Raw genomic sequence first — 18,139 nt, 5'->3', positions numbered from 1 at the left:
TGTATAAAGGTATTAACATTCAGCAGATACCATATGAATCTTAACTTTTGTCAAGTTGTGACATTTCTGTTATGTATGCTCTCCTCTCTCAGGATGCTGGACAGGGCAGTGAGACAGGTCCAGACATTCATGCAATTTGTAAACAATCAGCATCCTACATTGTACTGTGTTACAAAGTGATGGATTAAATAGAACACGTGTATGAAGCACATTTCAATAAGAATATATTATTTTTAATTAATTAATGTGAGGAAGCACACATGTCACGATGTACACGGATTCAGAGGACAACTTATGAGACTTGGTTCTCTCATTTCATAATGTGGGTTCTAGGGATTGAAGTCAGGTTGTCATGCTTCATGGCAAGTGACTTAACTGCTGAGCCACCCTGCAGTCTATCATTCAAAAACACGTTTAATTTACAATGAGTTAAGTAGGATGTAATCTCATTGTATAGTAACTCTAGGAGTACCTGAAATATTTCAGCCTTACCCACATAAAATGGAGTCATTATTGAATGATTTTCTTTGTGTTTCCTCACATGCAAGAGCTCTAGAGAAAATAATAGTGGTGACATGGATGTGTAACTGTTCAGAAAAATGGAAAGCAAGTGATACAGGAAGTAGAGGAAGTTAGAGGTAGGAATGTACGTCTGAATAGAATCAAAGAATATATGCAAGAATGAAAATATTACACTGAAGATTAATATTCTGCACAACAGAAAGGAAAAGTCAAAATAAAATATATTTGTCTGGAGTATGAACATCACTAGGAAGCTTACATCTTTTTAGATATATATTGGTCAACACTGTAGCTATGGCAGACATATCCTGGCTTTTAAGGTGGGGTTGGTTCAATTCAACCTCAGCATAGACTGAATTCCCAATGTTTAAATTTCAAATATTTGTTTGAACTTGTATTATAGTCAAATGATGTTAAAAGTTTCAAAGATTTCTCCCCCAGCATTTAAAAATATTTTCTACAGAAGTTAAAACTAGGTTAAGCACTTGTGTGGCCTAACAGCAAAACCTGCCATGTTCAGTGCAATGGATATGAATCTTGTGTGTTTGTGTCTGTATTTGTATGCATTGTACATGCTTGTTTTTCTCTGTGTTTGTTATGTCTGTGGGTGTGTTTATGTGCATATTTGTGCATTGGATACGTGTGCATCTTTGTGCTTGTGTGTGTGTGTGTGTGTGTGTGTGTGTGTGAACTGAGGGGATGAAACTCTTTCCAATAAAGCTCAGTGCTCTATAAAAATACTCAAATAAGAAGAGGCCAAACTAATTCATCACCGCAGTACCATTCTTCTGTACCTACAGAAGTGAAGTCATGTCACCCAGGCTAATGCAGGACCTCAACATGGGACTACTCTCATTTCTCATTTGTCTAAGCATTACTATGAACAGGTGTTGCAAACTCCATGCAATGGGGAACTGAGCATGGAAATTCAACTGTGGAGCAAACATAAATGCATGCACTTAGATTTAAACCAGAGGCCGTCGTATTAGTTAACCATTATTATAGCGGCAGACGTGCCTGTCTGTCACAGTCACTGATTTCACTCTGTTTGCTTTAAACAACCAAATTAACTGTTTACTTTTCATAAGATAAACTGTGTAAGCAACACTGTTATCTTACTTTGACCTCACAATCTGAATCTTGACATCTAAATACAGACTATCGAGGTATATAGAAGTGTCTTATTATTATGGAGAAAAGCCATTTCAGTGTGGACACCTAAAACATTGTCAGACTTCTTGAGGAACATTTTTTAAGTATTCTTCATTTACAAAATAATTTCAAGAGGCCGGGTGGTGGTGAGGCATGCCTTTAATCTCAGCACTTGGGAGGCAGATGCTGGTAGAGTTCTATGATTATCTACAATTTTTCAAAGATAACGCCGTTCTTTTAAAGTGCCCCTTCTAAAGTAAATAATGGGTGTAATAAAGTCTGTACTTGATCCAGGAAGACGATTATTGATCACATAACTGAAGATGATGAATACCACCTATGAATCTTGACTTGTATAGGCTACAAGAGAGCTTACCGAACTAATAGGCGACGTTTCCCGGCTGTGCCACGTCGCAGGATCCAGCCAGTAATAATCCAAGTCACCTGTGCAGTGGGAAAGAGTGAAAAGAGGTTGAAGTGGGAGATTTCAGCAGTGAAGCACCGATCTCAGCGTCACTTCTTCAAACCCAGGAAGTAAGTGTTCGGGTACTACAATCTTGTATGTTTGCACTCCAGGCTAATATGCAATTGACACGTAAAGGTTAAGGCTTGAATCACGGACACGAGTGATACAGATGCGCCTTTGCAATCAAGAACTACCAGTCACGCTAGAAACAGTGACACAGAATAGTGGAAGCCACAGGATTTTCCCTCCCTGTCTGCCTCAAAAAAACTCTACAGCAGGCGACAGCCTGCCATCTAGTGGCAAATAATATCCACTAGCTGAGAAATATTAAATTTAAGCTCTCTGGAACTCACCTGCACTATCTCCTATTTTTCAAAGTCATAGGATGATCTATATCCTCCTTCATTAACTGATAATATGGCACACATACCTAATACTGAACAATAAAAAACTACCGAGAAAAAGTTAGCAAAGGCTGCAAGCAAATGACATTGTACTCAACAGTAGTACCAGAGCCATAAGGAACTTAAAAAGCTCTAGTACTGTACGCATGAATCTAACTTAATATTGATTTTATTTTAAAAAGAATATTTTAATATTTACTTCTATCATAACGCCAAAGAAAGAAATTTGGTAAAATATATAAAGGAAATAGTAATGTTTGCAGTATTTGTATGAGATAAAAGACTGGAGAGAACAGCTTTTTAAGAAAAGTCAAAATCAAATGACCTTCATGTTTTAAATACCAGGTTAATTCTTTTCCAATTCTCTCTCCATGGATCTCCAAAGAGAATAAAATATTTCAGAGTTAACAAACGATGCCAGCTAATCCCAAGGCACACAGCCACAACTAGCTAACTGGAAAACAAAAAAAAATGGCTTGTAATTGTATCTTAGCATCAAAAACATTTTCATTGGTGGAAAGTATGGGAGACGTGGGAACTGGAGAAATGCAATACATAATAATTTCAAGTAGTCCTTAGTCATAAAATCCACACATTTCTACTTCAGTGCTTTCTGCAGATTTCTTTTACACATCCTAGAGTTAAAAAATGGTATAAATGCTACAATAAATATTGAAATGTCATTTAAATATTCAAAATGATAATGGTGGTTTCTGTGTAGTTATTAATGTTAGAAATGAGGCCATCACTTCACCTGGTATTCAAATCTCTCTCAAAAATCATGTATTTGAATGCACAGATGGTCCAATATCAACTTATGAATTTATAAATATCTACAGAACACCTCCAGTTACAGAAATCATTTTTTGAACTTCAAAAAAATGAATTTCAAAAACAAGGACTTTTGCATCTTATGTTTATTATCTGTAGAACTTCCCAAGTTTAATTTCAAGTAGCTAATCTTCAATCCCTTTCGGAAAACAAACTATAATATGAATATTGAAGTACTAATATGAATATTTATTCACAAAATGGTTATTGCTATTAATATGTGTTTCTCCCCAATTTCCATATACTTAGCAATGAGCAGTTAGTTTCTAAGGCATCTTTAAAGACTCATATTCACAGAACTACTTAGACTGCCAGGCTATGTAGAGGAATCTTAGTTGATGTGGGATACCCTTCTGTACACTGCAAATATGTGTTGCTTTTATTAGTTAATGAATTAAGTTATGGCAGGGCACAAATATAGTCAGGCAGGAAAACTAAAGTGAATACAGGGAGAAAGAAGGCAGGGTCAAGAAAGACACCAACAACTGCCTGAGAAGCAAGATGTGTGGTAACAAGCCTTGTGATAAAAATATAATGATAGAATTAGGTTAATTTAAGTTGTAAGAGCTAGTTAATAATAAGCCTGAGTTAATAAGTCAAACAGTTTGTAATTAAAACTAAGTCTCACGTGGTTACTGGGAACTGGCAGGCAGAAGAGAAATCTCTAGTTTCAAATGGTGCCCAATATGGGGCATGAATCCACATAAGACCTAAAACATTTTTAAGTTTCCAAGCACAAAGGAACAGGGCCACACTGGGCTTCTTAGTCTCTCATGCCAGGCAGAGCACATAGATGCATCTCTGGGAAAACTGCCCAAGAGATGGAGCTGGCCACCAAATACCATGGGCTGAGCAGCATAACCAGTTACGACAGTCTCTCACTAAGGTAAAGAGGCTCCCAGCAGCTGCCTGCGGGGTTGAGAGCACAGCTGCAGGCTGGAGAGCACAGCACAGCTGCAGGTTACTTAGTACTGCTCTCCAGAGTTGGGGAGGTAGGCATGACTCTTGTAAGTGCCTCAGTCATGCTGAAAAGTTAAATAGGGTGGAACCAAACTGCAGCTTTGGTTCAGCCACACCTGCTCAACATTCCAAAAACTTTCCTGGTCATAAAATGATTACCAATATGCAATAAAGACAAATTCAGACAAAAAAAAACAAGAAAAAAAAGAAATTAGAAAAAGAACAACAAAAATAAAAAACAAGGGGGCTGGAGAGATGGCTCAGAGGTTAAGAGCATTGCCTGCTCTTCCAAAGGTCCTGAGTTCAATTCCCAGCAACCACATGGTGGCTCACAACCATCTGTAATGGGGTCTGGTGCCCTCTTCTGGCCTGCAGACATACACACAGACAGAATATTGTATACATAATAAATAAATAAATAAATTTAAAAAAAATAAAAATAAATAAAAAACAAAACATCACACCTCTAAACAGGTCACAGTGTGTTTAAATATATGTAGGCTTGGGGAGACAGAAAAAGGTATGATGGTTATAAAAATAAATAAAGAGTATTAAAAAAATCAACTAGCCTTTAAAGAGACAGTAAAAAAGTAATAGAAAATAAAAAGCCACATCAAGTTGCAAAATACACAGACAGTCTGAATTATGTATACTATTTTATTTTTTTAAGTTTTGACTATCAATGAACTAACTACAGAAAGACATTTGATTGTGGGGGCTGCTAAGTTAAACCAATATAAAGGTATCTTGCCTTCAAACTTTGGGTCAAAGGATATGTTGCTTTTGAAAAGAGGTTCTGCTTATGCTTCCACAGAAAATGAGAACCTGTGGATTCCTTCCAGGCTAATATGGTTTGATTGAGCAAGACACCCAGAGAGGTCTCCAATGGGGGCAATGGCCCAGGTGATAAAACATCCAAAACAGCTTTAAGATAACTGGTTGAGACAATGCAGCCTCATAGACTGCTGAAGCCAAGATTTAACCAAAATTTTAAATTTTCTTAGAATCTCCGTAAGATTATCAGCACACCCAATCAGCAGAGAGTACTATAAAAACTACGCCCAAATTCCCAAAATAGAGTTTATAAATGTATGTTTGAATTTAAGAAGGATTGGTTATATATAGTCAATGGTCATATTCAATCTATTTCTAAAGAAAAAAAGGGGGATGTTATATAGAAATGATAAAAGGAAGATTATTATATCTACTTTAATCCAAAAGACAACTATTAATCTCAAAATACATTGGTATGGATTTTGGTTTACTGATACAAATTTAAGGTCAATTTTGTTATACTATATGTATATTTCTACTGTTGTTTAGGGTATTATGTTTATATAGCTCATTTAAAAATGTCATAGCCAGAACCTGGAAACAACCTAAATGCCCTTCAACCAAAGAATGGATAAGTAAAATGTGTTAATGGAGTACTACACAGCAGAAAAAAATAGTGACACCTTGAATTTTGCAGGCAAATGGATGGAGCTAGAAAACATTTTAAGTGAGGTAACTCAGTCAAAGAAAGACAATTATCACATGTATTCACTCATAAGTGTTTTTTAAAAATAAAGCAAAGAAAACCAGCCTACAAATCATAATCCTAGAGAACTTAGACAATAATGAGGACCCTAAGAGAGACATACATAGATTTAATCTCCATGGGTAGGAGAAATAGACAAGATCTCATGAGTAAATTTGGAGCATGGAGAACTTGGGGGAGGGTTAAAGTGGGAGGAGAAAGGAGAGGAGGTGAGAGGCAGGGGAGGAGCAGAGAAAAATGTAGAGCTCAATAAAAATAAATAAAAATGCACTATGTAGTTAAGATATATAATTAGTCATCTATAATCATCAAATTTACAGTCATGTTATTTAGGTTTTCTAGATATGCAAAGATATATTTCACAAGAATAGGTAATCTTCAAACACTTCAAATATCTATAGAATGTCTAATTTAAAATGTTTTAAGAACTTGGACTTTTCTCAAGAGTGAGACATGTCTGCTCCTGGCAGCACCAATTGCTTCAAGAGGACGATGGGCTCAAAGAAGCTGCTTATTGGAATTTGTTTTCAATGTGACAAGGCTAGCCATTTGGGCAAGAAACTTCTCTTGTCTGGACTGTTTGACTGTATGCTTTATAAACTGGACATGCAAAATACACAGGAAACTCATTGCTGAACTTGCCAAAACAAGATGGGACAATCCTTCAGGGTTCCTGCTTTATGGAAGAAATTGCCAGACATTCATCAGGACACAGAAAAAAATGACTGACAAACTGCTAATATAGGTGGGTCAGTTTCAAATTTCCTGCTTCACTAAGAAGTCTTCCAGGTACTTATGGGCCTGGAGGCTGAAGATGGATGCCCCAACATTACAGAACTTTGGGTGACTGTCCAGGAAGCCATATTTCTGTCATTTCTAAAGTGTTGGAAGTTACTTATCCTGTTTACTTACATAATATTATATCCTTCTTGGGTCTTTGATGGAGTTAAAGACTAGATAATTATATTTTCCTTAGTTATGATAAAATAAATTGGATATAAAACTTTACACTCATAAAGATAGGATAGATGATAGAGAATTTTCTTTCATTTTATCAAATACAAATAAACTAAATATTGAAACTGTAATCCTTGCTTGATAACTGTTTTTGCTACATTCAATCTTATAATGTTAAAGTTAAAACCTTCCTTCTTAATTAGACAGAAAAGGAGAGATCATTTGAGATGCCCTTCTGTATGCTGCAAATTTGTATTCTTTTATTGGTTGATGAATAAAGCTGCTTTGGCCTGTGGCAGGGGAGAATATATCTATCCAGGAAAGCCAAAGTGAATACAGGGAGAAAGAAGGTGAGGTGGAGGGAGATGCTAGCAGTTACCAGGGAAGCAGATGGGAAGTAACAAGCCACAATCCTCATGGAAAAATATAGAATAATCAAAATGGGTGAATTTAAATTGTAATATCTAGGTAATAATAAGCCTGAGCTAATAGACTAAATGGTTTGTAATTAATATTGAGCCTCAGAGTGGTTATCTGGTAACTAACTGGTGGGCAAGAGAGAAACCTTCAGTTACACATAGTCCTTGCTGGGATAGCTACTTTCACAAATCTATTCACTTGAGCTCCTTCTCTACCTTCTCCCTTTCTCTTCCACTGGTTCAGCTTTGTATTTGACTTCTCTTTTCTGAAATAAGTCTAAACACTCATATACAGTGACTATTTCTGAGCAAAGTGTTCCTCAAATGCAAAGAACTAAAATGTTAATGTGTTTCATAAAATTCAACAATGACACTCCTCAAATTATGAAAACATACCTTTCAATCAATAGTTTTCTATCAGCTACAAGCTATTTAGGCAAAACATCTTGAACAGAGGTTAGATAAATTACTTGAGTATTCCAAATAGGGAGACAATCAGATAGGCAGGCATACTATTAAAAGTGTGTCTAGTAATTCCTAACTAGTTATCCTGTCTTATGACATATGAATGCTACAGAATTAGTGGACAGATATTTGGGCAACATTTGCTTATACATGGTATTAGAGACACATACTAGTAATAATGGAACATGAAGAATTAAAAGATCAATACTGTACCACGCAAAATTTATTTTAGAATGCATCAAACCCGTTTGTATTCTGAACATTTTTTATAGTTTTATGATCATCCATTAAATTGCCACATTTTTACTTAAACATTTTAAAAAAAGAATAAAGAAATAACATGTAATTTTAATATATATACATATAATTATATATAATTATGGAGTTTATGAGAGACTAAATTTTTAAATACTACAATTGTTCTTTTTACTTAAATTCCCTTGTTATTGATAGTTAAGAAAAATCCAACAAAATTTGCTCCTAAACTATTGAAAAATACTTCTTGATGAAAATATATTTTTATTGTTTATATTAAGCTATGTATTTTTCTCTACTCCCCTCCCTTACCCCACTCCCCTGTATCCTCTCCTATGACTTCCATGCTTCTAATTTACCAAAAGATCTTGTCTTTTCTCCTTTCTATGTAGACCCATGTATGTCTCTTTTATGGTCCTCTTTGTTGTCTAGGTTTTTGGGGGTTGTGGACTGTAGGTTGTTTCTTTTTTTTTTGCTTTATGTCTAGAAGTTACTTCTGAGTGAGCACATGTTATATTATGTATTTACTTTGACAACTAGTAGATAATTAAAGATATTGATTGCTAGGTTATGGAGCTTCAAAATGATAATAAATTTAATGAATTTTCTTGCAGAACAATGCAAATATTTGACTGTATACTCAATATACCTCTACAAGATCTAATCCACTGTTACCACTAATACAGAACCATAAATCATATCAGTTGTCATCGAAAATCCATACATTGTTATGTTCAAAGTAATTTTATAATTCCTAGCTTATTTTTGTGGGACATTTCCAGACAGACTAGCTCTCTACACCTTGAAAATAGCAGGCAAATTAAAATTACTATCTTTAGATGGTAAGCATCAAGTTTCCATTGCAAGAATTTTCATACAATATGAAATCTCAATGTACAAATATATTTTCAATGCTGAATAATATACATGTTATTTTAAGTGGAACACAAAACTTATGTAAATAGAAATAAAATAATTCAGCATGATTAGGATCTATAATAAGGTATTAACATGTATTTTTATTCCATATTTTGTAGTTTGATTTCTGGTGTGAAAGCACCATGGATGCCAATAAAACCAATCCTTATCATTAGACATAAATACATTCCAAGTAGAATGCTTGATTACACATGTACATGAAAACTATTTTAGGAACCACACTTCTCATTTCATTTAGTAAGTATTTAATAATTTATGTGATAGGTGCTTGCCCAAGTTGAGTATGTACACAGTGTACAAGTATAAGAGGTATAAGAATCCAAGAAAAAGTACAAAGTTTTGCACTAGAGAAGTATTAGGGAAGGCTAAGTGCATGATCATCTCAAGAATACATATAAGGTATATTCTGACATCATCAAAATGAATTATATTAGCCCATACAAATTTTAATGATTCTCAGTAATTCTGCATGATTTTCAATACATATTTATAACTGTCTTTCCACCATCTCAAGAAACAAACCACTCTTCCTCAATAGACTATGTGACTGTCATACATACAATGAAAACTGCACAGACTTAAAATCAAAAGTACATCCGAGGTATTTCCTAAATCCCTTAAACTGTTCCACCTTTTGCTTATTCTTCTATTAAAAAATATGTGTTGAATCAACCAAAATCAGGTGTAAAAATGTTTAAATATAGCACAAGCTAGAAGTTAAATATTCAATAAAATTTGTTTTCTAAATGTGTGCATATCATATATATCGGTTGCAATACAGTGATAAGGATGGAATTCTCCATACCAAATGCATGGCTAGGACAAGAGGAAAGATAATTTGAGGTATATGATAATAATATATTTGAATGTTTTATGGGAACATTTGTTTGAGGACATTCATTTTATAGAAAGGAATTAAAAACAGAAACTACAAATTAAGGTGTGAAGCATGATTCCAGGTAGTTTATTTACAGTTTAAAAGGCCTGGAGGGATGGCTCAGCCGTTAAAGGCTAGGCTCACAACCAAAAATATAGGTGAAGAGGTAAAGAGAATGCATATGAGCATACAAGAAAATGTTAACTTTTTCAGTGTAGAAAGACCTGCTTTTGCGAATAAAACACAGATGAATACAGAAGACATTACGTTAAGTGAAAGAAGTCAGACATAGAAAGATATGTGCATGGTATATCATTCCATATGCCAATCAACATAGTCGTATACAGAAGCTGGGAGTAACAGGATGACTTCCAAGGGCTGGCAAGGGGGAGATGGTTTACTGTTCAAGAGTCAACAAAGTCAACAGCACTGCAGTGTATACTCAGAGAACTGCTTATGGCTTAGTTTTTAAATATGTGTCTCAGAAAGTGCGGAAAATGATGGAGGAGGTGAAGAGGTTCACAGCACTGATTTTGGTCACAGTTTCACAAGGAATACATAACTCCAGACTCATCAAATTGCATAAAATAAACAGGTATGGTGCTTTCATAAATCAATAATGTGGTGTAAGAAACAAAAATTGAATTTTTAAGTTCCCCTTTAATCTCTTTTTGTCATCGAATCAATATTACTCTTCCTCATTGGACTATAAACTCAAATTTAATTAAATTATAAATTAGTAAGATGATTCAAATAAGTGAATCAATTACTAATGATTACTCTAATGAGGTGTCAAATTCAAAGCTTATATTCAAAAATTATTTATAATCCACAGATTCTCTGAAGCCAAACAGACTTTAGACAGTGATCAAATATTTGTTTGAGGGCCTTCAGTGCAGTTCTGATTTGTAATTTTTTAGAACACATGAAAGTGGGTCAGAAACTGGTCCAAGAGAGTGTAGTGCTTTAACACATTTAGTAAGGGAGAGGCTTCAACACACCCCTTCCTTGTTTTAGGAAGTGTTGGGTGATTTTGAGAGGGTTTGGGAAGGACGTCAGCATCATGCTCTGTATAACTCTGAAAAACACAGACCTCCTGGCTGAACTCTGACCTCAGTCTCACATAAACACTAGAGCATCTGCTGTCCTTTAAGAGGTAAACGGAGGTCATGGACATCAATATAAACATTTCTACAAACATTTTCCAATGATTATACCTAGTTATATATGTTATATATTATATCTAATTATACATATATATGTATATTATTCTTTTCAATTTTTCCTACTAACATGAAAACTATGAAACAATACTATTTTTCTGCCTCACGGTTTAATTTAAATTAAATCAATTTAATTTATTTATTTTATTTAAATGGAATAACCTCAGAATCTCATTATCTTTCAGTTTATCTATTAACATTATTTTATCTTTTGAGTTTCTACTTCTTTATATAGCACTTAAAAAGAACATCCATTTTACAGTAAAAAGAGAAATGCCCATAAAATCAGGAACTTGTAATTCTAAACCTAACCCTATTGGGTACATTCTCTTGATAATATCTATCCACCTTTTACAAACTCTATCCTCTTCTATATATCAGGCATAACCTAATTTGCACATAAAAGGTTTCAAGAGCTTGAGACAAATTACATCATTTTTTTCAACTTCCAACAATTTTAGAAGTAAAGTTTAGTGTATAGTAGCTGCATAAATGGTGTTGAAAACATGAAACAGTGTTGGAAATAAGATTAACTGGGAAACAGCTTCCAACTTACTGAAATGTATGTACCTTAGAAAAATGTTAAAATCCTTTCTGCTTATAAAATTATCAAACGTTATTACTAAAGATGGCTAACAATATTTCAATAGTTTTAATAATATCTTTAATGTTAAGTAGGGAACGTGTTTGGTATCAAATACATTTTATGGTTACTCGGTAAAGTTTTTAATGACCTGCATGCATAAGAGTTCCTTTTCTAAACGAAAAGCCCGACAATATCATCTAATCAATAATAGAATTAAGTGTTAAGAAGACAATCATGGAGGTGCATGGGGAGATACTTCCTTCAGGTGGTAGTGTTCGCCATGTAAACATGAGGAACTAAGTTTGGATCCCCATCATACAGACATCAGAGCCAGGGGTGGCAAGGTACATTTGAACTCACAGTGGCAGGGAGCTGAAAATAGATTCCTGGAACTCATTAGGTAGCCTGTCTAGCCAAATCAATAAGCTTAGTTAAAGAATGTGGATCAAAATAAAATGGAATATGACTCATAAACTTACGATATTCACCTCTGTCCTCCACAATCACACTCACATACCCACAAAAGTGTGTACACACACCACCATCCTGTCCCCACAGTCACTGAAGACTTTAAGATGTAGCACTATGTCACCTCTTGATGAGGCGATGAGAAAGCACAGAAAAACTGGGATTTATCTTAAATACTTGTAGATTTAGAGAAATTAAAATGTATTTGAGAGATTAAACAAAGTTCTTTAGTTTGTGTTTTCCTCTATTGAAAGCAATACTAATTTACATAAGCTTAGATTTTTGACACTAGAAAATGTTTCAAAATCCACATATACTCCTTAAAGGCCATGATGCTCAAGGAGCTTTTGCCCTTTGTGTCTGCTCAGCCCTGAGCTGTGGACTTAGAGAAAGTTAATCAATTAAAATTCTGGAATTCATTCAACAAAAAACGCACAGATATACCTATGTATGAATACACAGATATCCATGCATTGACACATACAGCTCTGTGACTTAGTTTTATGAAGTAAATTTGTTCATGATTTTCAGTTAATCTGCAACATATGATTAGAAATGACAATAAAAGCTGTTTGAGAACATTTGCCAAGGCCACTGATTACGGAACAAAGGCATTGCTTGTATAATGGTTTAGAGATGAATAATTTTATGTGGAAATATAGCATGAGATGCAATGCCTTAAAATTACTCCTCCCCCCCAAATCTAAACATTGAATAGTGGGGTGTTCTGGATAACAAATCACAAAATGACAGTCTAGGGGAATTTTTTTTTAACACAGCAATTCTCAACACATCAGATTTTGGGTAGTGCTGTACCCAGGAGGAAAATATTACACTGCAACTTTCCAACTGACCAGGCTTCCACATTGATACTGAGCATTCCATTCACGTGGGAGAACAGGTTGTGACGTGCAAAGCCTCGGAATAACCAGCCAGGATACCCTGTGGAAAAAATTGGGGTTTATTTGCTTTCATTGTTTGGGGACTGGCTGTAAACCACAGGTTTAAGACACTGTAGTGCTGGACATGTTCACAGTAGAAGCATTGTAACAATACAAAAAGTACTCTAGAAGACTCTCTTTGATAAAGAAAAATGCTAGTGTTTGTCTGGACCCAGGCTGCCCAATCTAAACGCACTAATGTTCAATATTCTGAGTGTCAAACTGAATGCTGCTTGCCTCTGCATCTGAAAACACGGAAATGGAAAGTAGAGAGACTGTGACCTTGTCAGTAACTGTGAGTGATGTAAAGAGCAAGAAGAGCAGTTGGTGGGATACAGATAAATATTAAGAACATACAAAACAAGTGGAAATGCACACTAAGTTATAGCAAGCAAAGGATGAGTTCAATCAGGAGCAAACAGATAGAAGACATACTTTGAAGCCAGAGCCATCCCCTAAAGTCTTTTTCTTTGCCTCTATGCTTCATTTATCTCCATCATATGTTAATTTGATTTTTCTGCCTTTTGTGTGTGGGGGGTAGCAAACAATTTCTAGATATATAAGGGTACCATATCTCTTCATGTTGGCAGCTTCTTGGCTGGCAAAAGGAAATCACTAGGTGTGAGAACTTTGGAGGACATTTTTACTCTATGCATCATCACTGCTCCTGAGAAAATTGCTAAGTGTTCATGTCCACACAACTTTTAAACTGTAGGATGAGAAAGTAGGGCTGCAGAGTACTGCAAGGTCACTGGCCGAAGGCTGCTGGACTGAAAAAGTGGTGAGTCCTATAAGAGCATGCTCTTTCAGCTGGTCCTCTGATATATCAAGGCACACAAGAAATGGAGACAAAGAAATAATGGTCACAAATGCACACAGAGTGTCATGAATGCATACCAAGTGTATGTATATCTTATAAAGTCTCCTAACCTAAGAATGATCAGAGATTTAACACTTCATCTGAGATTTGATTTTTAAAAGAAAAGCATTAGAAGACTGGGCCTTGCATGTCTTCGCACACCTGTAGCCTAGTACTCAAGAAAATGAGGCAGAAGGGTTTCTGTGAGGTCCAGGGCAACCTGGAATATAAGACTATAAGACAGGCTATAAGACTCTGTCCAAAAAAAAAAAAACAATGAAAATAAAAATGAAAGAAACCAGAAAACATCACTAAACCAGACTTAAAGTGCTCAAAGTTAGTTTCTCTGTTCTGTTTAGTTGTTCTTCGGGGAGGAGATGATCTTTCATTCAAAAACCCTGGCAGCCATAGCTCCAGTTCCTCAGTCTGTTGAAATCACAAATCACAACACACAGCTACAGTGATCTCCAGAAAACAACCTAGAAACTCTATTATTTATTGTACTGTCCCTTAGTCTTTTTAATACTTAGTTTAATAATATGTGTATAAGACATATACAGAATGTCAATTTAGATGTTATAAAATATACCTGAATTAATCACACCCCATTACATGGCCACTTATCTGAACTGCAGTACACCTGTGAGTCTTATGCCTCCCTATTTCTTATACTTCACTATCACACCAGGCATTTCACAGCATCCTGGGGATGATATAACTCTTAAAATGTGTAGTAATTGCCCCTGTCATTATGAAATGGTGTGGAAGGCAAAGCTCTCTTGCATCAACATCAGGAAGAACATATGTGCGTTTGAACAAATGCTTTACTTTTGTTATGAAAGCTGTGTGTTTTGTAATCCACAGCACTTTTTCTGAAAGCTAATGTGTTAGATTTTTATGGCTAAGTTTGCAGCCTAGTGTTCTACCTTGATTTTCCCAAGTGAACATTTTATTCATTTTGAATTTCTTTCCTAGAACTTTATTTAGTTATAATCTAGCAACTTGGTAAATTTTAAAGTCAGAAGTTAAATTTGTTTCACTGAGTATGCACAAATGTACTTTCGTATATTTGTTGTAACCTTATTTTTGCAAAAACAACAAAGTTTTTTTTCAATTCATAAATCTCAAAATGTCTTTGATTCAACGGAAAACAATTGGAGTGGAATTCATGGGAAAGTATTCATTTACGTATAATATAAATAGCACAATCCCATAATCAAGTTTTCTGCAACTTTTGGGGAAATGCGTTGAAGGAAGGCGTCCCTTCTGGGATAAAATGACATCACAAATTCTAACTCCCTAGGCTTTATTCCTTGGAAATCCATTAGGCTTGCCCCACTTGGGTTGCAGTTTTTGGTATTCTGCCCAGCACGACCCTTGATGCTGCATCCTACAGAAGAGAAAATGGGAGAGCACAGAAAGGCATTCTCTCAACTAAAAGAATGAACTAGGAAGGGACAAAGACACTTAAAACAAAAAGAAGACAGAAACCTAAATTGCTTACAAGCCTATCTGCCTTCAAAATTGTTATTATTCTTAGCTTTATATACGTAACATGGATGATATTGTCTCAACAACTGGGTACAGACACAGCTGGGTGGAAGCGCAGTGTTAGAACAGCATCCATCAGATGACAACTAAAAAGAGCATAACATGTATGAAAACACATGAATTTCCTTATGGGTGTAGAAAAATTTACAGCTCTAGTGAGAAAATGTTAATTAAAATAATGTTAAAAAATAGTGACAGTAACTCACTAGTTGGCAAAATGATTACTAACTTAGAAAAGCCAGCTCTCAATCCTGAGGATTGAGATACCTTAAAATCCTAAAAGTAATTATTCCTCAACACACCACAATCGATTCATCCCTCATTAAAAAATTGAATGCACGCATGTTATTTTTCTCCCACTGAGTGTTCTACTTCCTGACATTTGTGAAAGAAGTGTGAAAAATAGGGAAAACAGGCATAAGTGCTCTCTACATAATGCCATACATTGTCAGCAAGCAAAGTGTCTTTTAAAGATTCTTAATCAAACTTAATGCCTCTCCAGTAAAAGCAAACCAAATAAACAATCTCATCTTCGCTCAAAATCTAGGGGAAAGGTTAAAGTGACTGAAATTGCAGTGTCAGCAATGCCTCCTAATACATTCAGTGGCATTAAATGTGAAATTAAAATTACTTCTTCAAACATTGAATTGCGTATTAATTCAGTGCTATGAACAATACCCATTTGATGTCTCTGCTGATAAAAGCCTTAAAATTCCATTTAAAAATATTTCTCAAGGGAGATACACCGTGGTTATTGATAAAGATGGCACATTTAGCTAATTTCCTAATAAAATATGCATGTCGTTTGACCTAACAAGTCCACTAAGCATATAAACTGTGTCCAACTTCCTAAAGTTAGATATAATAACTAAAAGCAAGATAAGCCCTAGAAATACAAAAGCCACGAGACATACTAAATTATAATGAGTAAGTATTTTTTATAAACCCAATAATAAAAAATTAATTTACCATTATATTTGAAAACAAACCTAGACCTTTTCTTATGGCATTTGTTCACACTGAGGCTCAAAAGAGGGTCTAACATATGCAAAGCAAGCCTTCTACCCGGAGTCACAACCCCCAATGCCCATTTCAACATTTACATTACAGTTATAGAAAAAAATTAAAGACTGATCTCAATTTCAAACTAAAAGCCAACCAGTAGTACCCTAAACAAAATCATTTATTCTAACTAGTTGGAACATGAGTACCATTTAGTTTTTAGCGTAGAATGTTTGTGATCCAGTTTCGGGATGTAATTGTAAAGAATTTCAACTTATTTTAATGTCTAAACATTAAACTTTGATTGAACTAGATATTGTGCTAGCCTGGACAGTTTTCATTCTTTACTATTAAAGAGATTAAAATGAATAAAAGGTATCAACTTGATAGTTGTTATAGTCTCCACCAAGAACTTACAGCTCTATTGTTTTCTTAAAGTGATGCATTAACACTTCAATAACAAAATATAGCGCACGTGCACACACACACACACACACACACACAGAGACTCCAGATCTTTTATTTTCTTATTAAAAACCATTTGTTTAATTCAATGCTCTAAAAACTTTCAAATTAAATAGCTATTTGGGGTTTCTTATTCTGTGCCTTACTTATGTGTGACTTTTATGTCTTCAGTGGATAGTTCTGATCACAGCAAAATCCCACATAAGAAGAAACATAACAACAACAAACAAACAAATAAATAAACAACAAAAACAAAAGAGAAATAACCACTAAACTAAATGTCAGCTCTTTAAATAAAACCAGTGTCTGAAGTCAAGGAATTACAACATAGTACCTGTGGTCAAAAGAGGCCCACAACGAGCTCTCAGGTACAGATGATATAATGTCATTCCATATAAATGCAAACCTGTTTAGAAATCACTCTACTTTTGACTTTTCAGTCATTCCTAATCTATTTCATTAAAGCTTTAAATGCATGTAACCACCATTTACTCATGTTTTGGATTGAAGCTTTGAAAACACACACACACACAAACACACACACAAACACATACTTACATCGATATATCGATGTACAATGGTATCACAGATGAAAATGTAAGATGTCAAATGTATTTTCAAAGCAAGGGCAACTTTAAGGTAGTCTTTGATTTATTTCCCAAGGATAAAGGAGAAATGACTTGCCTTCATGTATGTATCAAGTATGTTTTCTACCAATGAATACCAGCACTTTGTTGTTATTGCCATTAAGATAATGACTGTAACTCAAGTTACTTTCACCCATTGTCCATAGCACACTTAAGGAATCATGCATTCTGTAAAATTGTAGGTAAAATATTATGTTTATTGGTGTTTTTCTTCTGAATGTTTGTTTCCTCTCTAATATTTCTCTCAAAGTAAAAATAAATATTGGAAGGTTCTGGATGAAAAAGTAACAGACTGAGGCATTGCTCTTTTTGCTTGGTGTCTTCTTAAAATAACCACTTACTGCAAGTCCCCAGTGGTATGTTTTCAGTAAGATTCCTGCTTAAAGTAGACACCTAGGAAATCCAAGAAAGTGTACCCAAGTAAAATGATCTTGGACATACATACAGAAAGCAAGGGACCTCACTTAAGAAAGTACCTGCAACAATGTGGCCTCTAATAAGCCTTAGAAGTCCGCTAAGGCAAGAATGACACTGGAAACAGTTGTGTTGATATCTCGTCACAATTAGCGTCTTCAACAATTTCAGAAATACATGCTACACAGAACAATTT

The 18,139-nt window shown here is 34.9% G+C and overlaps 1 protein-coding gene across 46 annotated transcripts in view; it reads right to left on the bottom strand.

Moving 5' to 3' along the window:
• The window catches only part of Rims1 (regulating synaptic membrane exocytosis 1), a 468,726-nt gene that overhangs the window by 163,987 nt on the left and 286,600 nt on the right, over positions 1–18,139 (bottom strand). For 43 of the 46 annotated variants that reach the window (XM_075980581.1, XM_075980583.1, XM_075980600.1 and 40 more), the window contains one exon: positions 2,051–2,118. In XM_075980581.1, coding sequence (XP_075836696.1) covers positions 2,051–2,118 — 68 coding nt within the window. Of the gene's footprint in view, positions 1–2,050; positions 2,119–12,918; positions 13,007–18,139 lie in introns of those variants that run through there. The other 3 variants (XM_075980616.1, XM_075980620.1, XM_075980608.1) reach the window with 2 other exon arrangements.

The sequence above is a fragment of the Microtus pennsylvanicus genome, chromosome 7, assembly GCF_037038515.1.
Source record: "Microtus pennsylvanicus isolate mMicPen1 chromosome 7, mMicPen1.hap1, whole genome shotgun sequence".
NCBI classification, from domain to species: Eukaryota; Metazoa; Chordata; class Mammalia; order Rodentia; family Cricetidae; genus Microtus; species Microtus pennsylvanicus.
This window is presented reverse-complemented; position numbering and strand designations above follow the sequence as displayed.